Consider the following 27,184-nt stretch of genomic DNA (forward strand, 5'->3'; position numbering starts at 1 on the left):
CTTAAAATTATTAATTGTATTACACCAGTGACTTTATTGATTTGTCGTTGAAAATACAGAGTTAGCATTTTTATAAATCTATTGAAGCTTTGAAAATTATTACATTTCAACATTAAATGCAGTCAGAATTTATTTCAAGTATCTTGTAAGAAGCAAAGTTACTTGAAACTACAATTAATGAACAGGATTAGAGTTAACAAACCCACCATTTTAATTTCACTTTTTTGGAACATGTTTAGATGGTGCTGAATAAAGCTCCATTCATGAGTGCTACTAAGAAGCAGTAATGAAAAGCATCATCATCAGCCATTGTTGTTTCATTCACAAAAAGCTGAAGCTCATTTGCACATGTGTGTGCAATCGGGAGATGTTTGCGTTCATCGTGAATGAATGTTATTTTAGGAGCTGGTTGAAAACCTATGGCTGGAACCTTGCTGCTCCCGGTGGCAAAAGCCAAGATGTGACCAGGCCTCAAAGCTTTCACAAATGCCTCTTCATCCTTGGTAAGAGTTCTTTCTCCAAGTGAGTCTCTCAGCTCTTTATCTAAAAACAAAGAAAAACCACCGTTAACCTGGGGACACTAAAATAGTTAAAGCTGGAGCTAACAACTAAATGATGGCTAATGTTTTTATAAAAAAAAAAATACAGAGGTTCTGTCTTTGCCTTGCTTGTCAGTTGTAAGCTATCATACATCTTTATTCCTGTTTTGTGTGTGTGCATGTGACATAAAAAGACAAAGTTTTACTTTAGTGTCCCAAATTGTTTCATGGCCAGACTACATTATGTGAATTTCTGCTTACTTTCGACACACTGGAGAAATTCCCGAAATGTGACCACCATCAGCTCCTCTCTAACTCTTCTGTTGCTCCCAAGGACAGAATAGCTTGGCCTGAGAACCCCAGCAATTAAACTGGCTGTCAGATCTTTGTCCTCCCCCGATAGGTCAAGCAGAACACGCAAACTGGGGTTCTCTCTCAGGAGTGATAAAATCTAGACAGAAAAGTTTAAATAATGGTTAAATTCCCGTTTTAAATACAAAAAGTAGCTCACTCTAAATGATTATAAAATAATGACCAATTGATACAGAAAAAAAAATAAATCTCACTCCATAGTAGGACAAGCCATCAGTTAGTTGATCGAAACAGCTTTGCCGTTGCAGAACTGCAAGGTATAGAGCTGCATTTTTCACGAACAGATCTTTATTGGCCATGGTGACTGTGAGTGGAAGACCTTCAACTTGATATCGCCATGAGTCGCAGCAGCTGACTGCTTCCTCCAAATCATGTTGAGTTGTTGCATTTACAACCTAAATATTTAAGAAAAACACTTTAAATGTTTGTTTTTTTTACCAGTGTACACAAATACTGCAGATGGTTCATTTTAATTGGACTCGAAACGTTTTTGTTTTGGTTTATTTGGCTGTATTTCACCAATAATTTTTTTTTAACAAAAAGGAAACAAATTGAAAATATAATACATGGAATTGCCTCTAATAACCAAAAGTGTATTTATTATATATTATAAAAGAAGACCAGAAGACTTGTGAATATAGGAAATATTACAATATTCTTGTTATAATATTGCAATTCACCTTTTTCAGATTCTCTCTTAACTCAGGGTCACCTATATTATCCGGTGTTAGGTGTACTTGAAGAATGTCTCCTGACACAATGTAGTCTACTACATGTGGAGAGAGAAAGGCAGGTGCTTCTCCACCTTGCACTATTATTGTGGACAACATCCTGCCAATGGTTCGATATACTCCATTTTGCAAGTGTAGGATGTTAAATTTCAGTGTGCATCCATTTGGTGTAGCTGAAAAATAACACACAAAAAAGTATATTCTGTACAGACCCCAAACTGATATCTTGAGATTGACAGACAAAAATGTATTACTTTTTTTTTTTTACTGTTTCAGACACACAGAACATAACAGATTTATTATCTGTAGTCATTTATTAACTTGTTAATGTTCTGTCAAACAATGTTCAGATCAGGTGGTTGTTGCGTTTGTAACATTATAAAAACAAGTGTCGTCAACAAGCCTTTAGGCCTTGAGTAAGTAAGTTAGTTAGTTTGTCTATGAAATCATATTACCTTCAAAAGCACCACTGTCCTGAAAGATGGCCTTCACCAGTAAACGGAAAAACTCCCGCCTTGGCCCCCCAAGGTCAGCAGCATCTTCCTCTGTATCATGTTCATCGCTTGCAAATGTGACATAAAGCATCTCACAGCTTTCTGCAAACTTGGGTCTCTTGAACTGACGCAAAGCAGTCGACCACATATTGGCTCGACTGATATGGAGTTGTCTTGTTCCTGGTGTAATGACTTTCTCACCATGAGCTCTAAGAAGACCTTCAATTTCTTCTTTGCTGAGCTTCTTAAAAGACCTATATAAAAAAGGGACAATGACAAACAGATCTTGGGGAAAAATGGAAATTTGCTGTACATTTGACTCAAGTGCACAGAGTTACAACAGATAATTATGTTGTGATAGTCCATATTAAATTAGTCAGAAATGTAATGTAAATGTAAACCTTTGTAATTGTGTAACTGCAAAAAAATGATGCAAGTGAAGATGCAAATAAGATATTCAATTATCAAAGGTTACTTTCAAATCTTACCTTGAAATATGAACTTCACTCTGTCTATCAGACTCTTCTAGGAGGCTACGCTGAATTGCCTCTTCAAGAGCTTCATCTTCCTCCAGGAAAATAGGGCTAAGTAGATAAGAGATATTAGAAATCATAAAACATGTCAGCCTTGAAGAATTTCTCACACTACATCTTTAAAAAAAATAAATAAATGTAAATCCTAAAGTTGCAGTCATTCAGGAAAAAAAAACCCAAACATGCAAATTGGAAACTTGCATCAAAACAATATCCTAAACAACATCTAAAATGAAGGATTTCTTTAACCCCTAGACAACAGCTTACACAAATTCTGCCACATTATATGGAAACATCTGCTGTCCCTCTGCCTGGCCCTCATTTTCACTCTCTTGAATGCAGCTCTCTGTTTCCTGATGCTTGGCCTCACTTTCACCTGGTGTTGTAGACAACGCATGATGCACTGAACAAAGGAAAGAAGGTCAGCATGACTTGCTTCATAATGTTAACAGCCTTTATATATCCTTATATTAGTTTAAGTGAAAGTTGGGCACATATTCCTCCTTGGCTGTAATCACCTGTGATAATTCGTAAACATTAAAATGGTAAATGGCCTGTATTTGTATAGCGCTTTTACTAGTCCCCCCTAAGGACCCCAAAGCGCTTTACACACCCAGTCATCCACCCATTCACACACACGTGGAGGCTACAGTTGTAGCCACAGCTGCCCTGGGGCAGACTGACAGAGGCGAGGCTGCCATATCGCGCCATTGGCCCTTCTGGCCAACACCAGTAGGCAGTAGGTGAAGTGTCTTGCCCAAGGACACAGCGACTGAGACTGTCCAAGCCGGGGCTCGAACCGGCAACCTTCCGATTACAAGGCAAACTCCCAACTCTTGAGCCACGATCGCCCCAATCGGACAAATTAATGATGCTCTCATCAAACAAACCCCCCAGGAATTATTACGCACTGCAGTAACAAAATCTAACTGGTCATCGAGCTTAGAACCTCACTAGGTTTTCATTCACGTCACATACCTCGTCTTCTCCGGCAGACTGGACTTTCAAAGTCACTGTCAGACAGCTCTTCTGGTTCCTCCTGAGGGAAAAGAAAGCATGTTCTACATAAAATCAAATACAGTTGCACCAAATCACTGGTAACACAGAGGCACATGGCTGCACTAAAAACTGTTTACACCTGCTGAAACTGCAATATTAATTAATACAATTAATAAAATTATGTTAAGGGAACAGACTCACTTTTTAGACAATAAATATTTCTGCACTGCAATATAAAATGTTTACCTGTGCAGGTTTTTGTATCCCTGCCATTATATAGAGGCAGGTGGTGGAACAAATCGAGCCAACTTCTTGGCCACCCCAAAGAAAACTGCTAGAAACATTTGGTTTCATTAGTCGTTTACATCAGAATCAGAATCGTGTTTATTGGCCAAGTATATGTGCAGACACATACAGGGAATTTGGTTCCGGTAGATGGTGGCTCTCAAGCACAGCAATGTAAATCTCTCACACACACACACACACACACACACACACACACACACATACACAAAGCTATGTAAACCAACTATAAATAACGAATCTAAACTTATATACATAAAATACAGAAATGAATGAGGTGGAATGAATACTACATAATGTACATAAGGTGCAGTTGCAGTCTGGCAGTGGGAGCAGTGTGACAGGTCAACTGAAGGGAGATGGCGAGGGGAAAGAAACTGTTCCTGTGTCGGGTGGTCCTGGTCTGCAGGCTTCTGTACCGTCTGCCAGAGGGCAGCAGATCAAAAAGTCTGTGTGCAGGGTGTGAGGGGTCTGTGATGATTTTCCCTGCCCGTTTCCTGGTTCTTGAGAGGTACAGATCCTGGATGGAGGGCAGGGGGGTGCCGATGATCCTTTCTGCTGCCCGTACAGTCCGCTGCAGTCTGCTCCTGTCCTGTTTAGTGGCTGCTCCATACCAGACTGTGATGGAAGAGCACAGGACAGACTCAATGACCGCAGTGTAGAACTGGATCAGCAGCTCCTGTGGAAGACTGTACTTCCCCAGTTGTCTCAGGAAGTACATCCTCTGCTGGGTCTTTTTGAGGATGGAGTTGATGTTGGTCTCCCACTTCAGGTCCTGGGAGATGGTTGTGCCCAGGAACTTGAAGGTCTTCACAGTTGACACAGGGCTGTCTGATATGGTAAGGGGGAGCAGAGTTGAGGGATGTCTCCTGAATTCCACTGTCATCTCTACAGTCTTAAGAGTGTTCAGCTCCAGATTGTGCTGACTGCACCAGAGTACCAGCCGCTCAACTTCCTGCCGGTATGCAGACTCATCACCATCTTGAATGAGGCCAATGACAGTGGTGTCATCTGCAAACTTTAGGAGTTTGACAGCAGAGTTATTGGAGGTGCAGTCGTTAGTGTAGAGGGAGAACAGTAGTGGTGAGAGGACACATCCTTGAGGGGCACCAATACTGAGGGACCGGGTTTCAGAGGTGATCTCCCCCAGCCTCACTTGTTGCTTTCTGTCTGTCAGGAAGCTGGTGATCCACTGACAGGTAGCTGGTGACACGCTGAGCTGGGAGAGTTTGGAGGAAAGAAGTTCAGGCACAATGGTGTTAAAAGCCGAACTAAAGTCCACAAACAGGACCCTGGCATAAGTTCCCGGGCGGTCAAGGTGTTGCAGGATGTAATGCAGCCCCATGTTCACTGCATCATCCACTGACCTGTTTGCCCGGTAGGCAAACTGCAGAGGGTCCAGCTGGTGGCCTGTAATGTCTTTCAGATGGACTAACACCAGTCGTTCGAAGGATTTCATGACCACAGACGTCAAGGCGACAGGTCTGTAGTCATTCAGTCCTGTGATGGTGGGTTTCTTGGGAACAGGGATGATGGTGGAGCGTTTGAAGCAGGAGGGAACTTCACACAGCTCCAGGGATCTGTTGAAGATGCGAGTAAAGATGGGAGCCAGCTGTTCAGCACAGGTTTTGAGGCAGGAGGGTGAGACGCCATCTGGTCCGGGGGCTTTCCTGGGCTTCTGTTTCTGGAATAGTCGGCTCACATCCTCAGTGTGTATTCTGAGTTTCAGGGAGGAGGAAAGGGGGGTGAGAGGTGTGGTAGAGGTCGTTGAGTCTGGATTGGAGAGGGTGGTGGTGGTCGTTGAGTCTGGATTGGGGAGGGGCAGGGTGAAGGGGGGAGAGGTGGAAGGTGTGTTGGGGGTCAATGTCTGAAGCAATGTCCCTGGGGAGGGGAGGGTGGGGCGTGGGAGTCTGTCCGTCTCAAACCTGCAATAGAAAGTGTTTAACTCGTTACATCCTCTAATTGTACTCAAATACTCAAAAGGGAATGTCTGGCCAGTTGACAGTGCAAATGTTCTTCTGAAGATTGCTGCTATTTCTTCTCTAAGTTGTGCTTCAGACCAGTCAGATGTAAAGGAGATCTTCCCAATAAGGCCATCTTGTGCTAGTTTTGCTCGTGAATCTCCTCTCGGTATGAGAAACGTTGATGCTGAAGACAAGGGCAAGCACACAACATCTTTTGTATAGTGTTTGCAGGTCTTGTTTTTTTCTCACAAAATGTGAGCGCGTAGCATGAGCTTGAGGAACTGATGGAAGAGGAACCTGAAATGAATTCAAACACAGATACAGATAGACACCTATGCATTATAATACATCCGTAAGGTTTCTGTTATCTGTTCATTAAAAACAAACAAACAAACTGTAGACTCAGACCATCTTACTATTGTCTACCCATTACACAGAAAACTGAATCTTTTGTATCTTGTAGATTAGCATTTGGTGATTTTTGGTCAAGCTGGTGATTCAGTCCCCAGGTGCTCTAATCTACAGCTACCAATGGGTTTATCTGAGTATGACTGTGTGCGAATGTTGGACAGAAAAAGTGCTTGTATTAATCTGTGCCTGTGAATGGGTAAATGAGATCTGTTGTATAAAGTGCTTTGAGCACTCAATTAGAGTAGAAAAGGCCTGCAGTTAGGTCAGTGTGTATTTGGACCCTAACAAGTTTTATTTTGTTGCCCGTTTACTGAAACATTTTCCAATCATAAATATATCATGGACATGATGTGCAGACTCAGCTTTAATTTAGGGTATCCATATTAAAATGATGATGTCATTACCAATTAAGCAGATAAAAGGCCTGGAATTGATTTGAGACGTAGTGTTTGCATTTTGAAAATTTTACTGTGAACAGACAACATGCAGTCAAAGAGAACATAACAGAAAAAAGAAAATTAAGAAATTAATACAGCCACTACAGTGACCATCAAAACGATGAAAAATATTGACGTAAAATTTATTTTGCGACACCACAGAACAAATGATAGCGTATAATATGAAATGATAGATGTTTTCATATCGTCATATCGAACAGCCCTAATACAGAGGGTTCACTGCAAGGTGCAAGCCACTCATAAGCCTCAAGAATAGAAAGGCTAGAATGGACTTAACAAAAAAAAAAAAAAAAAAAAAAACCATCTAGTAAAAGCCAGCAAAATTTTGGAAAAACATTCTTTGGACAGATAAAACCAAGATCAACCTCTACCAGAATGATGGCAAGAAAAAAGTATGGAGAGGGGTGGAACGACTCACGATCCAAAGCATACCACATCATCTGTAAAACATGGCAGAGGCAGTGTGATGGTTTGGGCGTGCATGGCTGCCAGTGGCACTGGTAGTGTTTACTGAATATGTGACACAGGACTGAAGCAGCTGAATGTGTTCAGAGACATACTTGTATGCTTAAGTCCAGCTAAAAGTAGTCACATTGATTGGGCAGCATTTCATAATAAAGGTGGAAGATGACCCAAAACATACAGTCTAAGCACCCCATGACTTTAATAAAGTAATGAAATAGAATATTCTTGAATGGCCAAGTCAGTCACTGGATTTTAACCCAATTGAGCATACATTTCAGTTGTTGAAGACTAAATTTAGGACAGAAAGGCCCACAAACAAACATCAACTGAAAGTCAATGCAGTAAAGGCCTGGCAGAGCCTTTACAAATTAATTTTTCCCCCTCACATTTTTATGCATTCATTTAGTCCAACCCACTGAATTAAAACTTAAAGTCTGCACTTCAACTGCATTGGAGTAGTTTCATTTTTAATTCATTCTGGTAATGTACAGAAACAACATTAGAAAATGTGTCTGTATCCAACTACTTATGGACCTGACTGTATATCAAAACCAGTCAGCTAAGATAAGATAACATACCTTTATTAGTCCCACAAGGGGAAATTTCATGATAAATAAATTAAATGATATGTGTAAGAAGGCCTACCGAGCGGTATGGTATCCCAGTGGAGACGGCAGGTCTACTTGGTCCAGGTGCATTGCTGGATTCCTAAGGAAACATTTACATCAAGAACGACTGTTACGTACCTACCAAATAAATAAATAGAGTTGTATGATGTTCGATCTCTGTCTGCTGCCTACCAAATGAAATAATTGAGGACTAGCTAAGTAATTTAGCTTTGCTAGTTTTGCTAACACTGCTATCAACCCGTCCAAAATGCTATACAATAAACTTACCAAGTGCTGCGTCGTTTGTGAGGTCGAGGGTGCACTATCGTTGAATGGCCGACAAAACGGCTCTTCCAATGTTTTCAGCTAAATCGCTGGACATGCTGGTAGGGAATAGTTGAAGCAGCTCATGGCAGTCAAACGTGACCGTGATAGGAGCGCAAACACAGAACCTGACCACGACCGGCACACTTTAGCACGGGAGGTTTTCTTGAAGCTTTTATTTTGGTATTTCCGTTGACCCGTACAATAAATTTGCATATTAGCTAAATATTTAGTTTCCCGTAACATTTAGATTTAACATTTAGATTTATATATAACATTTAGATTTAACATTTAGATTTATATATAACATTTAGATTTAACATTTAGCATTTAGATTTAACATTTAAAATCCTGTTTTAAATATGAAAAGTTACAAATGTTTTACTAAATGTTGTAAAAAAATGACTCGAAAAAACATGTTTTTGTAAGATTTAGGGCATGTTTCAGTTTACAAACGGCGCCCCATAAATGTCCACTGAGCTGTGAGCGAGCCACGGGGCGGTAATGCGCCTTAACATTGGTTGCCAACCAAGAAGAAGAAGAAGAAGAAGCTGTGAGCCAGGAGGGAGGGGGTGAGTGAGTGAGTGAGTGAGTGATTCGCTCGCTCGCTCGCTTTATGATTCAGCACAGGAGGGAGGGGGTTAGTGAGTGAGTGAGTGATTGTTCGCTCTATGATTCAGCACAGGAGGGAGGGGGTTAGTGAGTGAGTGAGGTGACCCTCCTCCCGCTACCCCCTTTCACCACACATAGCTACTTTAGGTAGTAAGCAGGTCGTGGAGGAATTGTTACACACCTGTACAGCATTGGTACAGTCCAGACTTAACCAGCCTCCATACATGGTCAGCAGGATAAGAAGTTAAAACCAAAACAGGGAAATGTACAGTGCAATATTGACAAACTGGCATACATGACAGTGTCCCACATGGTGAATGTCCATTTAAACAAATGTTAATAAAAGGAAATAAACTTAGGATAGCCAGGACAATTACAGAATGAAATTCCCTTTTTCTTTCATTGCGTTCCTTCTACTTCACAAACTTGCAACAGACAGCATAATATGTGAAAACAGTACCAGAAAGTACTGCAGAAAACCCAAACAACAGTCATGTTACAACAGTAACCAACACGAAATACATAAGAAAAAAAATGCAAATTCAGGAACTATGGCAAAGCCGCATCGAACCCACGCCCAGGAAACGCAGCTCCACGCACATCCAATGGAGCCACGACGAAAAGGCCAAACAGAGAACGGCGCCACAGTCCACAAACCACGCTGGAGCAGCTCCAGTCGCTGCCATGGAAATGCACCGCCGCGACCCTTTGATCCTCCCGACGTCCTCGTCCAGGCCCGCCTGGTCCGTTCCCGCGAAACATGGCGGACAGCCACTTTGCCGCGTCGTACCTTTTCATGTACCAATCATCAACTGCTCGAAGATACTGCATACTGAGGTCCAAGAGAAGATGTTCGGGCGCCATTTTGTAACGTCGGGTTGCGTTTAGTGGTTGAGAGGAGGCGGCAAAACACTTAGCAGGGTAGCCAAAAGAATACACACTCACGCTGGCGTTGGGGATTCCACAGTGTGTTCTTTAATATACCTTCTCTTCATCAACCATATAAGCCCGGTTGAACGGCTGCAGCTTAACAAACATAGCGCACAGTGTTCGTACAACCCATAACGTTGCAAACAAAGGTGTCTGGAGAGGTAAAACATAAAATCCGTCCCTCCTCATGTACTAGCGTGCAAGCACATGTCCACACCATCACAGAGAGAGAGAGCAGAGAGACCAGTGACACACACTGATGACACCATCAATCCTCGACTTGGGTGTCTTAGAGGGACACCACACCATAGTGGCTGTTACAGTATGCATGCACCCCACCTTAAGCTATATTAAGATAACAATGAATTAATATCAGTAGATATGAATACAAACTTCAGTCTAAGTAAAAACAAACCCCAACAACTTTTAATCGTACTCAGCTTGAATCTGAATAAAAAGAAGCAAAGTAAAAAATATCTATTTCCTGATGCCTACATTAAAATTTAGGGAACACCTAAAATGTCCAACTGTAATTTGATATACAATGAAAAATCACCGAACTTGTCTTTGAATTATGCATTTATTTAAGCAAATACAAAATAATTTGAAAATATCATGTGGTGAAATTATTATTAACCAGTCTGCTTTAAGAACAACATTTACAATGGGTAATTTAAATTAATAGTTTATGCCATTTAAATGTCATGCAGCTGTGTCAGAGATTAGCTTAAACCCCGCCCCCAAACCTTTGAAGGTTCAACTTCAAAGGAAAGTGGATGACGTCACAGTGGCTGCAGCCGAACGTGGGCGGGGCTTAAACCTATATAAAGGGGCCGTCCAGACTCCCAAGCATTTGGTTTACAAAGAGCACACATGCCTAGTCCAACTCCAACCAGCCAACAATTTATTTCCTCTTCTACATTTCAGAGTCAGAGAAATAGTAATACAAACTTAAACATGACAACTCCACACAGTAACACCTCAGTGGAAACATGGAAGTCCTTAAGTGACCACTTTTTTGGTACAATTGTACCACAGTGGCAATCTCTGCAGTTCAACCCAGAGTACTGCAACACTGAGCTGCCTTCCACTTTGCTGAAAGACATGTTGAAACTTTGTTCCATGTTAGTGGATGCAATGGACACAACTGTGGAGAAGGGAGATCCAGTGTCCACGCAGACTGATGAGGCCTGTCTTCACTCAGTGGACACAGAGTCCCCTGAGAAAACAGAAGAAACAGGAGCAAAGGACAGCATCCTAAAAGAAATTTCTGTAGATGACCACTGTGATAAAGAAGAAACAGAAACTCCAGGACTGGAGGACTCTTCAGACTCAGAAAACCGCAAGCTGTATTTGACTGCAGAGGAGAGCAGTCTTGATGAAACATCCACAGATGACAGTGAAAACAGAGAAATTCTAACACTGCATCGTGTACCTGCACCACCTTGCATATATCCAGATATTTTAATAGGTTTCAGCTGTGAGTCATCTGAGGAAGAAGCGTCTGTGTCGTCCCAGATGTTTCCCCCTCAAATCCAAACCGCAGCCGTTGCATCCATGTTAGTGGATGCAATGGACACAACCGTGGAGAAGGGATATCCAGTGTCCACGCAGAATAATGAGCTCTCTCTTCACTCAGTGCAAACAGAGTCCCCTGAGCAAACAGAAGAAACAGGAGCAAAGGACAGCATCCCGAAAGAAATTTCTGTAGATGACCACTGTGATAAAGAAGAAACAGAAACTCCAGGACTGGAGGACTCTTCAGACTCAGAAAACCTCAAGCTGCATTTGACTGCAGAGGAGAGCAGTCTTGATGAAACATCCACAGATGACAGTGAAAACAGAGAAATTCTAACACTGCATCGTGTACCTGCACCACCTTGCGTATATCCAGATATTTTAATAGGTTTCAGCTGTGAGTCATCTGAGGAAGAAGCGTCTGTGTCGTCCCAGATGTTTCCTCCTCAAACCCTCACCGCAGCCACAGTAGAACCGAAGAAGAGCTGTTTGAAGAAAAACTACTCAAAAGACTTGGACAACATAGAAGCTTTCCCCCTGGAAAAGCCTGTGAAGAATGCTATACATGTGTCAGTCGGTAATGGCGATTCAGATATTGGTTCTTATGATGTCACTCTGGCATCTGATTATCTGTCTGAAGAAAAGATTTGTGTTTCTAAAGTTATTCAGTTGGTAGTTTCAGAGGCCACAAGCAAAGCCTCGTCTAAATACAAGGACTTCACACGGTGCTCGACTCTGGACTCCAACAGCAATCGTCTGCTTGAAAAAATCTGGCCTCAGATTGACGAGAAAGATTTGGATCTATCCCCAAAAACGCTGACCAATATAAACAAGGACATTTTCACCAATCTTTGCAAAGCACATAACTGCAAGGAGAAGTATTTGATTTTATGTCTGAGGGAACAGCTTGACGATATTACTGTCCCAACATTTACAAAACACCTGTTGGCCTTACCAAAAAGAGTACTCAGTATATATAAAAACCGAGAAGAGTACGTAAAAGTTGTTGAAAGCTTCACTAAAGATTTGGTTCTGCACGCTATAAGCAACGCAAATGAGGCAAGGAAATTGCCTCCAGGTGCAGATAAAGCCATCATGAAAAGGTTTACCCACAGGATTTTGGCTAAAATTTTGTCCCAAAACCTGAAAATGTCCTTAGAGAACACTGAAGAAGTCAGTGTGAAAGTGTACAATGAACTCCGGCAAAAGTGGAAAAATCCAAACACTGTCCTGGAGTTAATGTTTAATGGCCAAGACAATATTGACAACGTGATTGTCAAAAGTTTCAAAAGAAATGCCCCATTGAAGAGACCTAATTTCTTCTCTAGGGTTTTCTCACGAACACGTTAATGTTTACCTGACACCTGCATCTAAAAAGCTGCGTTTTCAAAAATACCTGGGTACATGTGGACGTAGCCTAGATGCATTACATTTTTATTATAATTCTTCATTGTTAATGTTAAAACCAGACTAATTTAAAATAATTGTCTCATGAACCACCTGGTTGATAATAATTTCACCACATTACATTATAGCATTTTTCTGTCCTTTATTCCGTCTTCCTTCTCTCACCCCAACCGGTCGCAGCAGATGGCCGCCCCTCCCTGAGCCTGGTTCTGCTGGAGGTTTCTTCCTGTTAAAAGGGAGTTTTTCCTTCCCACTGTCGCCAAAGTGCTTGCTCATAGGGGGTCATATGATTGTTGGGTTCTGTACTATTGTAGGGTCTACCTTACAATAGAAAGCGCCTTGAGGCAACTGTTGTTGTGATTAGGCGCTATATAAATAAAATTGAATTGAATTCAAATAAAAATTAATAATAATAAAAAAGTTTTAAAAGTGTACTTAGTTTTATTTGCTGTCAATTTGCCTAGAATGGAATATCAGATTAGAACGGCCTCTAAACTATAATATTTAATTTATTAAATAAATCAAATGAGTTACAGAAAATAAAATTCAAAAACACTTTCAGTTTCACTGTATCTGTATGGCTATAGAGGAGCTGTTATTATTTTGCCTGTTTGTCAGTGCTGGTACGAACCCCGTTGGTGCTGTGTTGATCCTTTTGCAGAGGTTTGAAGTTTCTTTCGATAAATCTGAGTCAGTTTGGGTCGATGCTCAGTGTATTTTTCCACAACAATCTTGGTGACGAGGATGAGATTTCTTGAGTGATTTTTGTTCTTTACACTCAGAAAAATAAAGGTGCCAACTGGAACCAAAAGTGGTTCTTTAGACTGATGCCATAGAAGAACCTTTTTTGGTGCCACAAAGAACCTTTCAAACAATGGTTCTTTGAAGAACCATTTCTTTCAGTGGTTCATTGAAGAACCTTTAAAGGTGCCCCAAAGAACCATCAAGAAATGGTTCTTTGGGGCACCTTTAATGGTTTTTCAAAGAACCTTTTTAAAAATGGTTCTTTAAAGAACCATTTTAAAGAACCTTTTTTTGAGTGGTTCTTTAAAAAACCATTTTAAATCTTTCAAAATAAAATGCATCATAAATTGAATTTGAGTAGGGTAAAATAAATACGAGCACAGCATAGACATATATTAATGGTTTGTCATTTTGTAGTTACCAAAAGACAAAAAGGCATTTTAACCCTCAGCACAACATCACTACTAATACATGTCACATATTAGTGTTTTAAACAGTAATAATTAAATATATTTGCTATACTATAAATAAATATATATAAATACTATAGCTACAGATAACACAACAATACATGTATTGTTTAATTAATAAAACATCAGAAAGTGATAAAACACATTAGAAATAGCAATAGCTTCATAACAGACCAATAAATCAACACATTTTCATCAGCAGATGTTTGCATGTTCAGTAAAAATATTTCAACAACAAGTTTATGATTAAAATGATCAATGAACTTTAGCATTACGCTATGTAATGTATGTTTCATGGTGTACTCATGATCCTTTGTTAGTCCAGTTTAGGATAATGTCTCTGACGTATGTTTCATATCAAATACAGGGAGTGCAGAATTATTAAGCAAATGAGTATTTTGTCCACTTCATCCTCTTCATGCATGTTGTCTTACTCCAAGCTGTATAGGCTCGAAAGCCTACTACCAATTAAGCATATTAGGTGATGTGCATCTCTGTAATGATAAGGGGTGTGGTCTAATGACATTAACACCCTATATCAGGTGTGCATAATTATTAGGCAACGTCCTTTCCTTTGGCAAAATGGGTCAAAAGAAGGACTTGACAGGCTCAGAAAAGTCAAAAATAGTGAGATATCTTGCAGAGGGATGCAGCAGTCTCAAAATTGCAAAGCTTCCGAAGCGTGATCATCGAACAATCAAGCGTTTCATTCAAAATAGTCAACAGGGTCGCAAGAAGCATGTGGAAAAACCAAGGCGCAAAATAACTGCCCATGAACTGAGAAAAGTCAAGCGTGCAGCTGCCAAGATGCCACTTGCCACCAGTTTGGCCATATTTCAGAGCTGCAACATCACTGGAGTGCCCAAAAGCACAAGGTGTGCAATACTCAGAGACATGGCCAAGGTAAGAAAGGCTGAAAGACGACCACCACTGAACAAGACACACAAGCTGAAACGTCAAGACTGGGCCAAGAAATATCTCAAGACTGGTTTTTCTAAGGTTTTATGGACTGATGAAATGAGAGTGAGTCTTGATGGGCCAGATGGATGGGCCCGTGGCTGGATTGGTAAAGGGCAGAGAGCTGATTGATTGTTCGCTCTATGATTCAGCACAGGAGGGAGGGGGTTAGTGAGTGAGTGAGTGATTCGTTTGCTCTATGATTCAGCACAGGAAGGGAGGGGGTGAGTAGATCAAATGTGTTGTTAGCATGTTAACAGAGCGATGCTACTCTGAACCGAGGAGCTATTTTCTTGATGTGAGCTTCTACTCAGGGTTTTTTCTTCCAGTTCAGAGTAGAAATGCTTTTGTTACGAAACTGGCTGTTGTGTCGTCCCCCCCCCCCCCCCCCCCCCCCCACACACACAATTTTAATTATAAGCTAGATATATATATATATTTTTTTTTTTCATTCATTCATTTATTTATTCATTTCAGGCACAACAAAATACATATTGTAACATTCACAAGAACCAGACGGTTGGGTCTCAGTTTGTCCGTTTATTCGGCACATAAGCAAGCGGGTTGCTAACTCCGGGGAGAGCGCCCTCGTACAACTCCTCTCTCCAGCCTGGCACACACACACACAAAAAAAAACCAGGTCCCCCCTCCCCTTCCTGTACCACAACCAAACATGAATCTTAAAGGAACAACAACAGTGTGCAGAGATCACCAACATGTCACTGTACAATAACACTTAACCATCGTTACACTGCCCCCCCAGCAATAAGTTCCTCGTCCCCGAGGGAACGACACAGTCTCTGAGGCGGGGTGGTAGCCTACGTTCCCTCCTTGACCTCCTGAGCCCCTGAGGTGGACGCGGAGCTTCGGGGCTTTGGGGTGGAGAGTCCGAGGGAGGGGAACGCAGCCCCGGTCGGGGGTCCCTCTGAGCAGGGTCACGGACGCTCTGTACACGTCCCTCTGGAAAGGAGGGGAGGGACTGCCCTCTGTAGGGGGCCATCCGGTCTCTGTGCAGCGCTACTATCCTCCCCCTAGGAGGCAACTGCACCCTGTAAACAACCTCTCCTACTCGCTCTAGGACGCTGCAAGGCCCCACCCAGCTGCTATCCAGTTTAGGACACCGTCCCTTCTTCCTCTTTGGGCTGTAGACCCACACCAGCTCCCCAGCATGGAAGTGCCTCCCCTTAGTGGTGATGTCGTAATTCCTCTTTTGGCGCAGGCCTGCCTTCGCCAGCTGCTCTCGGGCGTAGGAATGTGCAGAATCCAGCCGGTCCTGCAGCTTCCTTGCGTAGTCCCGGCCCGGTGGTGCCTCTGGCGCGTCCGGGGGCTTCCCAAAAGCCAACTCTGCAGGAGTTCTCAGCTCTCTCCCTAACATGAGCAGGGCAGGCGTACATTGGGTGGAGTCCTGTACTGCCGACCTGTAGGCCATGAGGGTAAGGGGAAGATGGTAATCCCAGTCCCGTTGGTGTTCTGAGGTAAGGATGGCTAGCTGCTGGGCCAGTGTCCTGTTAAACCTTTCCACCAGCCCATCGCTTTGGGGGTGAAGTGGGGTGGTGCGGGTCTTCCTAATCCCAAGGCGTTCGCACATGGCAGCAAATACCTTTGACTCAAAGTTACGCCCCTGGTCACTGTGGAGGGTCTCTGCTGTTCCAAAGCGGCTGAACATCCCCTCCACTAATACATCAGCGACAGTCTCAGCCTCCTGATCTGGGATGGCGTATGCTTCCGGCCACTTGGTAAAATAGTCCATTGCCACAAGAACATAGCGGTTTCCTCTGTCTGTGCGAGGAAATGGGCCCATGACGTCCACAGCTACTCGCTCCATTGGGGCTCCTGCTGGTTGCTGCTGAAGCTGAGCCCGGGACTGGTCCTGTGGCCCTTTGTGTGAGGAACATGCATCACAGCTGCGGCAGAAATCCTCCACGTCCCTCCGCTGTTGACCCCAGTAATAGCCCTGGCGGAGGCGGCGGAGAGTCTTGGAGACCCCAAAGTGGCCGGAGCCAGTGCTCCCATGGCAGGCTTCCAGCACAGCTGGCCTCAGCGACCTTGGCACCACAACCTGCCACCTCTCCTCCCCCGTGGCAGGATCCTTCCAGGCACGCTCCAACACCCCCTCCTTCAGCCTGAGAGCTGCAAACTTGGCCCATAGCCCCCTGGTACAGATGGAAAACCCAGTGACCTCATCCCAAAGGGGTTGCTCCCCCTTCTCCAGCCACTGCAGGACCGGCAGCAGGTCCGTGTCTTGTTCCTGCCGTGCCCTCCACTCCGCTGCATCCACCACCAGAAGAGCCCTGCAGGCGAGCTGTGCTGCTCCGTCTATTGTCGTGAGTTCCCGCTCTATTTCGTCTCGCTTCTCACAGTAACGGCAGCCAGCTGCAGCACATGGGCGGCGAGAGAGGGCGTCTGCGTTAGAATGGTGCGTCCCTGCTCTGTGCTCCACAGTGAAATTGAAGGCTTGGAGCTCCTCCAGCCAGCGAGCCACCTGTCCCTCTGGCTCCCTGAAAGACATCAGCCACTGAAGGGCAGCATGATCAGTTCTGATAACAAATGCTGTGCCGCACAGGTAGTACTTAAAGTGTCTCACCCCCGCCACCACAGCCAACAGCTCTCGTCGTGTGACACAGTAGCGTCGCTCACTCCTGTTCAGGACCCGGCTGAAGTACGCCACCACCTTCTCCCCTTCCGGCCCAACCTGCGACAACACTGCTCCCAGCCCCACATTACTTGCGTCAGTGTCCAGGACAAAAGGCAGGGCGGGGTCAGGGGGGGCAAGGACTGGGGACTCTGTCAGCGATCTGCGGAGGGTGTCGAACGCCTGCTGACAGTCCCGGGTCCAGATGAAGTCACGGTCCTTCTGCAGCAGGTGGAAGAGTGGTGCGGCTATGGAGGAAAAGCCCTTCACAAACCTCCTGTAATAAGACGCCAGTCCTAGGAAGCTTTTGAGCTGTTTCTGGTCTGCTGGTGTGGGCCACTCGGTAATGGTGTGAATTTTTTCCTCCAACGTGCTGATGCCCTCACGACCCAGCTTGTGGCCCAGAAACTCCACCTCCCTCCTCATGAAGTGGCACTTGTCGGGGTGCAGCTTCAGGCCTGCAGCCGCCACCCTCTCCAACACTTGTCTCAGGGCATCCAGGGCAGCATCAAAGGAGCTCCTGTGCACTAGAAGGTCATCCAGGTAAACCAGACACCGTTGCCGTGGGACGCCAGCCAGCACACTGTCCATAAGCCTCTCGAAGGTCGCAGGAGCGTTGCAAAGACCAAAGCTCAGGACTTTGAACTGCCATAGTCCCCTGTTAGTGCAGAAGGCTGTCTTCGGTCTGGATTCCGGGGACAGTGGCACCTGCCAGTAGCCACTCCGCAGGTCCAGGGTGGAGAACCAGGAGGACCTGGCTACTAAGTCTAGAGACTCATCAATCCTGGGAAGGGGGTAAGAGTCCTTCTTCGTCACTTTGTTGAGTGGTCTGTAGTCCACACAGAAACGCATCCTAGGACTTTTTTTCTTAGGCACCATCACCACCGCGGAGGCCCACGGGCTATCAGATGGCTCTATGATGCCCGCCTTCATCATTTCACAAAACTCTCTGTCCGCAGCCTCCTGATGGGCCAGGGGCAGGCAGCGTGGGCGCACTTTAATAGGCTGGGCATCCCCGGTCTCAATGACGTGCTCTACCAAGTGTGTCAAGCCAACATCACTTTCTTTCAGGGCAAAAATGTCACTAAACTCTTTTAGTACCTGCCATAGACTCTCTTGCTGCTGTGGAGTCAGCCCCTCACAGTTCTTTGACCAGATACTCCTCACTGCTAAGAGCCTCTCCTCCTCCTCCTCCTCCGCTCGCTGTTCTGCTGGCGGGTCTGCAGGGGTCTCTGCGGTGGAGGTGGACGCCGCGGTAGATGCTGTGCAGACCGGGGGAGGAATAAGCGGCACCTTCTTCCCATCAGGGATTACGAGGAAGCCTTTGCCTAAGTCCAGTACACCGCCAATGGCTCGTAAAAAATCCAGCCCAAGGATGCAGGCGTCCTGCACGTCAGCCACCCAGGCAGCATAAGACACACCGAGGTCCCCCACCTTGAACTGGAACACTCCCCTCCCTCTCATTGGGGCCAGATCACCGGTCACAGTCTTAAGTTGCACATTAGTCGGTTGCACAGCAGCTCCGGTTGGGACAATATCGGGTCGGACCAGCGTTGCATTGGACCCCGTGTCCAGCAGGGCCGTACAGGACACCCCCGCGATCGTCACTGTAACATGGCAAAAGCCGCCAACCTGGGTCCAGCCCACAGCGATGGCCGCACCGGGTGGAGGTGGCGGTGGCGTGGGGATGTCGTTCTCCCAGGCCCGTGTACTCCCGCCTACACGGGCCCGTGGGCGTTTCCCTGAACCGCTGCAAGCTTGGGGCACTGCCTGATGAGGTGTCCGGGTTGTCCACATCCCCAGCAGCTCTGTGGTCGGCGGTGTGGGCCAGCCCGAGGGGAAGGTGACTGCAGCGAAGCCGCCTGCACCAAACTGCATAAGCCCGCTGGCGTCTCCATCTGTTCCACAGGTGCTGACACAGCCCTCACCACGTGTGCGTCATCAGCGCCCCCAGAGGATCCTGCAAGCATCTCCCTCTCCAACGCTAGCTCCAGGGCTGCACTGAGTGTGGCCGGCCGAGCAAGCTGAGTTTGCATACGGAGCTCTTTAGGGCTCAGGGCCTGCAGGAACTGGTCCCGAGCTAACTCCGCTTGCACTGATGGTGGCATGCTGTCATACGCCCTCCGGCAAGGCACTCGATTTCATGGGCCAAAATGTGGAGGGGCTCGCCTGGCAATCTGCGTCTGTTGTGGAACTCCGACCTCAGCAGCACTGGTTGGTTATACTGCCCGAAGCGCCTCTGAAGTGCTCCGACCAGAGCATTATAATCTCCCCTCTGCTCCTCGGTCAGCAGCAGCAGGCATGCAGCTGCATCCTCACACAGGCACAAAGCCAATTGGAGAGCTTTATGTTCCTCAGACCAGCCAGCTGCGACAGCTAACAGCTCGAACTGTGCGATAAACACTTCCCATGGCGTCTTTCCGCTGAACTTAGGCATTTTTATATTCGCTGCAGCTTGCTGGGCGCCGCCATGTTTGTTTACATCACGTGACGGCGCGCCAAGCGAGATCGACTCCTTCCCGCCGGAATCGCGGCCGCTGTGCGAACAGTTCCCGAGCCTAGTCAAACCTGGAGAAAATCCAGCCTCGGCAGACAGCCGCAGCGCCGTTTCCCTCATTCCATGGGCGGGCGAGCGCGGACGAACCTCCCTCTCCTTCTTAATCTTGCCCGGCAACATCCTCGTCTCGTCACGGCAAGCGTCGCCAGCAACAGGGTGTCGGGCGTTCTGGGGTTCTTTTTTCTTTCTTCACTTCTGACACCAATGTAACATTCACAAGAACCAGACGGTTGGGTCTCAGTTTGTCCGTTTATTCGGCACATAAGCAAGCGGGTTGCTAACTCCGGGGAGAGCGCCCTCGTACAACTCCTCTCTCCAGCCTGGCACACACACACAAAAAACAACCAGGTCCCCCCTCCCCTTCCTGTACCACAACCAAACATGAATCTTAAAGGAACAACAACAGTGTGCAGAGATCACCAACATGTCACTGTACAATAACACTTAACCATCGTTACAATATATTGAACATAAAGTGCACAAAACAAAAATTACCTGAAAAGGAGTGGGACGAAGAGAACTTATTAAATCCCACCCCTATACTCATTCATCAACAAAAAACAATAAGCTTCCCACAGCTACGCCCATCGTTACAACCAAACAAACCATCAACAGCCCCGGGCACATGCAAGCATCTCAACGGCAGCTCGCAACAACAATTAGAACCATCATAACTAAATACAGAATATATAATAATTATAAATTGCGTTACCACAGGTAACAGGCAATAATAATTACATAGTGACAAACACACATACATATACATACATACATATATATCTACACACAAATATACATACATATGCACACACTTTTTTTTTTTTTTTGTAATCCATACCAGCAATGGTAAGAGAACAGACATTACAGAACACACTAAAACCATCATTGATTATACTGTGACCAGACCAACTGTTTGTAGAGGAATTTAAATCTATGAATATTTTTGCATTTAAGTTGTAAACTCAGACTGTTCCAGATTTTCACACCACATACAGACACACAAAAACCTTTATGGGTTGTTCGAGTTCTGGGTAATTTGAATTCCCCGAAGCCTCTCACATTATAAACCCTTTCTCGAATTTCAAATATAATTTGTAAATTTGTAGGTAGAAGTTTATTAAAGGCTTTGTATAAGATTATAGCTGTATTGTAATTAACCAGATCCTGGAATTTAAGTAACTTTGCCTGAAGAAAGAGTTTGTGAGCATGATCTAGATAACCAGCCTTGTGAATAATACGCAGTGCTCGTTTCTGTACTGTGACTAATGGATTAGTTGTATTTTTATATGTGTTTCCCCACACTTCCACACAATATGTAAGATATGGAAGAACCAGGGTACAGTACAGAGTACGAAGTGCATCTTTATCAAGGTATGGTTTCACTTTGTTCAAAACTGCGAGGCTTCTGGAAATTTTGGTTTTTATGTGTCTGACGTGTGGTTTCCATGAAATTTTGTTATCAATTACGACTCCCAAAAATTTGTTTTCACTCACATTATCAATTGGCAATTGGTTAATTAATTAGTGAATTAATTAAGTGAGCTTCCCGTCTAGGTTGATTTTTTTTCATATTGTTCCTGTGTGAAATAAGTAAATCTTGCAATTTGTTACCCATGTATGTTGTATTTTACCGTTCTTCTTCAGTTGCCTTGCCTTCCTCGCGATGTCTGCGTTTTTTCGTGTCAGATGCTCATTAATGAAAAGTTGGGCTTGTGAATCATGATTCATGAGTCAGTAAAGTGATTCTCGAGTATTGAACGATTCGTTCACGAATCAAACATCACTAGTGGAGAGTGTTCTATGCTCTATGCAAATGCAGGAAGAGGGCTACCTGTATCATGAAGGAGCCCACTCACCCAGCACGCCCACTCTGTGTCCCGTTCCTCTCAGGCAGGAGGCTGAGGAGCTTTAAATGCAAAACTACCAGACTGAGAAACAGCTTTATTTCAGAAGCTGTGAGACTTCTTAATGCATAATGGACAAGAACTGTTATTATAGCTCCTTAATCACTACTGACACTTACTGACATCGTCACCTTATCAATGCTGGTCATTATTCCCTTTTGCTGCTAAAGTATTTATACCTATACTCCATACTAGTACTCAGGTTGTTGCACTCTATTTATTTGTATTACTTTATTACTTGTTATTCGGTTTTATATTGTTATTGTTATTTTATTGTTATTCATTGTTTTCTGTTATTATTTTTGTTTTAATCTGTTTTTTTTTTAAAATTCTGTTTCTTTTCGCTCAGGAACCGTGTGTACGTAGTTTCGTTCTACCTCATGTAAACATGTGATGCGAATGACAATACAGCTTCCTTGAATCATTGAATCGTTGAACAAATATGGTTATGAAATAATTCAAGCATTTAAAGTGGATCATACAGGTGAGGCATCATCAAAATATACAGCAGACTTACAGTAAAACAGCCACTGTAGGCTTCAAAAAATAATAACACAACTCAAAAATATTTCATACATAAGATAGATGGATAATAACACGTATCTATAAAATGTTTCTCAGATGTATTATTATTTATAATAAGTCACATTTGTTTTGAGTGATTGTTAACTGAATATTTTAAAATGTAGGTATTGACTTTTCAAATTTTTGTAATTCTTTTATGATAATTCTTCTTAATAAAAAGAACAAGTAGTCTGACTCACACTAAAATGGATTAATACTCGGGTTTTTCCCCTTACTGTTTCACAAAGTGTTAAAAAGGGAATGTCCACAACTTAGACTTCTTTAATGGAGGATATTTTATTAAAGCAATTTAGCCAGAGAAAAACAAGAACAGAATCAAATAATAATCACCTATTGTAGGGCTGCACGATTAATCGTTAGAAAATCGCGATCTCAATTCATACTTATGTGCGATCTCGTTTCCAAATGACAACGATTTTTTCAAAAAAGAGAGAAAAAAGACGACGACGATTGTACCGCATTTTGATCCGGGACATAATCTGCATGAAAACAAGCGCTCACTCTTCCTGCTCAACAAATGACAAGGGCGGAGCCTTATAACACGCGGTACAGAAGCTGGCTGCTAAAATTAGCAGGGAAAAAACAATGGAGAGCACGTCAGGGATGACGAGCAAGTGACAGGAGAAAATCCGTCCCGGTCAACCACCCAAACGTCAATAACGGGAACCTTATACAGCGCTTCCCCATACCCGTCGAACTCCCGCAGGCACAAAGAAATTACCGAGGCTATCACTTATCACCTGACCAAAGATATGGCTCCCATCAACACTGCAAAACGAGGGATTTAGGAAAATGATCAACACCCTAGACAAACGCTACACAGTGCCGTCCCGCAACTATTTTTCTATTGTTGCACTACCTGCTCTATACATGCACTGTCGAGCAACGGTGGAGACAGAATTTCAAGCAGTGCAACATTTTGCGGCAACGACTAAATGTGAGACATTTGTTGTTTTTATTTTTATTTATTGTTTTTATGTTCAATCTCAACTGTTACGAAGTTGATGTGCAGTTAATAAGTGCAATAAATATTTATACTGGAAAAGAAAATCGTGAGAGAATTGTGATCTCAATTCTAAGCCAAAAAAATCGTGATTCTCATTTTATGCAAACTCGTGCAGCCCTAACCTATTGTGACATCAAATTTACCTTACTGACAACAACCGATCCCCAGCTACACCTTATCATCTTTTCTCTATCTGACTTTTCCACATACGTAGTTTAAAACAATAAAATCACTTAATTACATTTTGTTCTCTTCTATGTCATTCTTAACATAAAAAATTCTGTTCCATATGAACAATCAGTCACAGATGAATACTGTATACTTCACATTAGCTCATTCTCACATGAACATCTATTTTCACATAATCTCTCGTTAATTCAAATACAGAGGAATATCATCATTTAAATGATATCGTCTTATCCGATATATATGAAAAACTTATACCTGATGATATTCTGATCAGTATGAAGCAATTAAGCAGAATTAACTGTCAGCAAAATCACATATGAATAATGTTTCTTTGGTGAACGAGTACATCATGCTTAATACCATTTCTCTTATTAGGAATCATATATAATATTGAATTGGTGACACATTTCTCTGCTACGGTCGAAGCTGGATCATGTCTATGCACAGAAAATCTAGACATTAACATAATTTTCATTAGTCAACCCTCATTTCTCATTCACCATATCAATTAAACATAACTTAATTATATTTATGATTAAGAAAAAAGATGATTTACTATCACCAAATGCACATACTCAAAAACTTTTACCGTCTCACAGATGTGATGACAGGTAATCCAGGGAAACATCAATGTCTCTCCGTGCCACTTCTCTTGACAATGTTTGTGTTTATGATGTTCATTTATTACACTAAAGCCACTGAACAGAGTTACTGTGGTGGCATCTAATAGTTATGCTTTCTCCCAAATATCCTGTAATTGTCTGATGATCCACATAGAGACTGGTGGTACCTTTAATGAAAATAAACAAATAAATACAAATTAAATCAATTAAGAATAAATAAATACATAAATAAAATCAAAATAAATAGAGTAATAAGTGGAAAATGTATTGAAAAGTCAGTCTTCGCATTTATTCCATATTCTGAAGAAAAAGAGCATATTCAGCCTTTAAAAAATAAAATAAAACTTTGTTTTGTGCTTTGTCATAAAAAAATTTATAGTTATTTAAAATATTTACAAAAATGAGCACTAACCAGTGGTATTCTTGAAATTAACACTCCTGGGTTAGGGTGAAGCAACAGTCCAAGTAAGTTGAACGCTGTGACACTGAATTAGATGTCAGAGCTTGCAAAGTTTGTCAACAAGTTGAGCATGGACACACACACACACACACATACACACCCTGCCCTTCTTTGCACTGGATAAAGCCTGCCTCCTTGTGTGTGAATCAACATTGAACATTGAATGAGTAGCCAAGCAACATATTAAAAAAAATTCTTTTTATCATTTTCTTTTTATGATATGCATAAATGTACCTATCAGCTAGTGAGTGTGATATTCAATAAAAGTATTAGATTTGTTGAAGCAGATGCTGGTTACAGAAACTGTAACTGTGGAAAAATTCGAGACAACTGTTGTTCTGAGGGTTTGGAGAGATTCTCCCTATGTGGCATAAATATTAGCTCGAGGTCTAAATATTAGTTTTACATACTTGTGTGCAAAAGTTTTGAGTCACTGCTTATTTCTTTGTATTTTGCTTCCAGACTTTTTTTTTTAATGATCTTGAGTACTTCAGGCCGCTTGAAGGTCGTTTTAATATTTTCTTTGGATATTGGCTGCTTTTCTTTTCTTTTTTCAAACCAGATGTATCCATAAATCTTTAATGATAAAAAAGACAACATAAATATGAGATTATACATGTGTAAAAAATGACAAAAAATCAATTATATATCCTTCCAGTTTTGTATGCTTTAACAGGTAGTGAGAATAAATTAAGTCTAATTACATACCCATAAAAACAGCTTAGCAATGAATGTCTTATCAATGAATATCATCCCATGTTAGCTTATCTGTAATTATAATACCAGAACTGGTAAATAGTAAATGCTCCATCAGTCACAAATGAAAATTTGAGTTCTTGTTTAAAAACCAAAATTTTAGAGGCGACAGAGAGAACATTCATCATTCTAAAGGAATGAAAAAAGAATGAAACAATCAACTATTTCCCTGCTCATCTATATATTCACATTTTTTCCCTTAAGCATCATCTGTTTACATTAGGTAATGATTTGTTTTCTGAAAAAGCTATGTGACCAATGTACACGAGGACATAAAGACAGTCCATATGATAAAAAAAGAAAAAAAACTTTAACACAATAAAAGCAGTAAGTTATCAAACGCAAACATGTCAACAAGACGGGACAAAATATTGCAACTATGCACTGGTTTTTGCTGGTGTTCCAACGTTTTTTTTCCACAAAGTTTAGGAATGTGTTTATGGCACACACAAAACAAACTGAATGGCAGAAAACAATGTCCATAAATCTAAACACACACACAATTACAAGGAAAACAGGAAGTAAATAAAATGGGACAGAGACTTAGCAAGACATGGAAACACAGGAAGGGATTGGATGAACAGGAAGAAAGGAATCAATCAAGACTAGTTTATCAAAGATAAACTAGTCTTACAACATAATGAACTAAATTAAAGCAAAAACTCTAAACAAGGCAAACAAGAAGCTTGCAAAGAAAAGTGTCTGGACTTCTTTAAGTTGCTTGAAGACGTTTCACCTCTCATCCAAGAAGCTTCTCGGATGAGAGGTGAAACGTCTTCAAGCAACTTAAAGAAGTCCAGACGCTTTTCTTTGCAAGCTCCTTTGACTACGATGACCTGGATGACTGAGAACCTTCACAGACAAGGCAAACAAGACACAAAAAACATGATCCATGAGAAATAAGAAACAAAAATTATACTTAAACCCAAGAAAACTCAGAACCCTGGTCAGAAAAATAGAAACCCATGCCTTGAAGCTCCTGGCAAAAGGTTTTTGGTGATGTCAGAGCAGGCTTGGAGTTTTAAGTCAACAAAACATTGATAATACCTTATATCCCTCAGCACTCAGCAATCTTCCTCTGTAACTTTACATGTACTACCAATACATTGCTGAGATGCTGTGGTTCCAAAATCTTTCCATGTTGCAATAACATAACTTAGAGTTGATTGTGGAAGATCGAGGCGAGAAGAAATTTCACAAACGGACTTGTTGCAACAGTCAGTTACAGTCCTGTTACAATGCCATTACTGGACCAGTTCAGTGAGCTCTTTGGAGAATGCAAATCTTTCTAAAATGCAGGAATACTGAATGGCTCGGTGATTGATCTGCTGACAGTAAAAGAAAACATTGCAGCATATATCCTGCAAAAACACCAGTAAAGGTAGATATAAAAATGATAGAAAGGCCAAAAGTTCTAATATTTAAAGATTTCAGTAGTGATTGGCTAATGTGCTGCATGTAACTTCTGTGTCTTTTGCCTCACCCTGAGAACAGAAACAAATATGACGATTAGAAAGAAAAAGCAAAGACCAAGGTGACCAAATTTAAAGCGAATCATGTCTTATGAGGACAATGAGCAACATAACTTGAAAAGAGAGAAACAGTATGTGGGAAATCGTGTGTGTTTGGTTTC

General features: G+C 42.6%; 2 protein-coding genes across 4 annotated transcripts; one reads left to right on the forward strand and one right to left on the reverse strand.

The window, feature by feature from the left end:
* Positions 1–12: 12 nt before the first annotated feature.
* LOC120714923 (G2/M phase-specific E3 ubiquitin-protein ligase-like) lies at positions 13–8,283 on the reverse strand. Its single transcript, XM_040001538.1, has 12 exons — positions 8,166–8,283; positions 7,915–7,977; positions 5,925–6,232; positions 3,915–4,033; positions 3,648–3,708; positions 2,937–3,072; positions 2,625–2,720; positions 2,098–2,390; positions 1,592–1,815; positions 1,106–1,306; positions 801–990; positions 13–543 (listed from the first exon to the last, which is right to left on the reverse strand). Exons 4-12 carry the CDS (start codon positions 4,020–4,022, stop codon positions 236–238), a joined length of 1,617 nt encoding a protein of 538 aa, XP_039857472.1. The 5' UTR covers positions 4,023–4,033; positions 5,925–6,232; positions 7,915–7,977; positions 8,166–8,283; the 3' UTR covers positions 13–235.
* On the forward strand, positions 7,824–21,164 carry LOC120714924. 3 transcript variants are annotated; one of them, XM_040001539.1, is made up of 2 exons: positions 7,824–8,235; positions 11,091–12,895. In XM_040001539.1, exons 1-2 carry the CDS (start codon positions 8,146–8,148, stop codon positions 12,609–12,611), a joined length of 1,611 nt encoding a protein of 536 aa, XP_039857473.1. In that variant the 5' UTR covers positions 7,824–8,145; the 3' UTR covers positions 12,612–12,895. The 3 variants fall into 3 exon arrangements, 1 of the variants encoding a protein (XP_039857473.1); XR_005691525.1 differs by lacking the exon at positions 11,091–12,895 and adding an exon at positions 20,983–21,164 and having other exon boundaries at positions 8,225–8,235; XR_005691524.1 differs by lacking the exon at positions 11,091–12,895 and adding an exon at positions 10,612–11,084 and having other exon boundaries at positions 8,225–8,235.
* The last annotated feature ends 6,020 nt before the right edge of the window (positions 21,165–27,184 follow it).

Source organism: Simochromis diagramma, unplaced genomic scaffold (assembly GCF_900408965.1).
Source record: "Simochromis diagramma unplaced genomic scaffold, fSimDia1.1 OVJJ01000421.1, whole genome shotgun sequence".
Taxonomy (NCBI): domain Eukaryota; kingdom Metazoa; phylum Chordata; class Actinopteri; order Cichliformes; family Cichlidae; genus Simochromis; species Simochromis diagramma.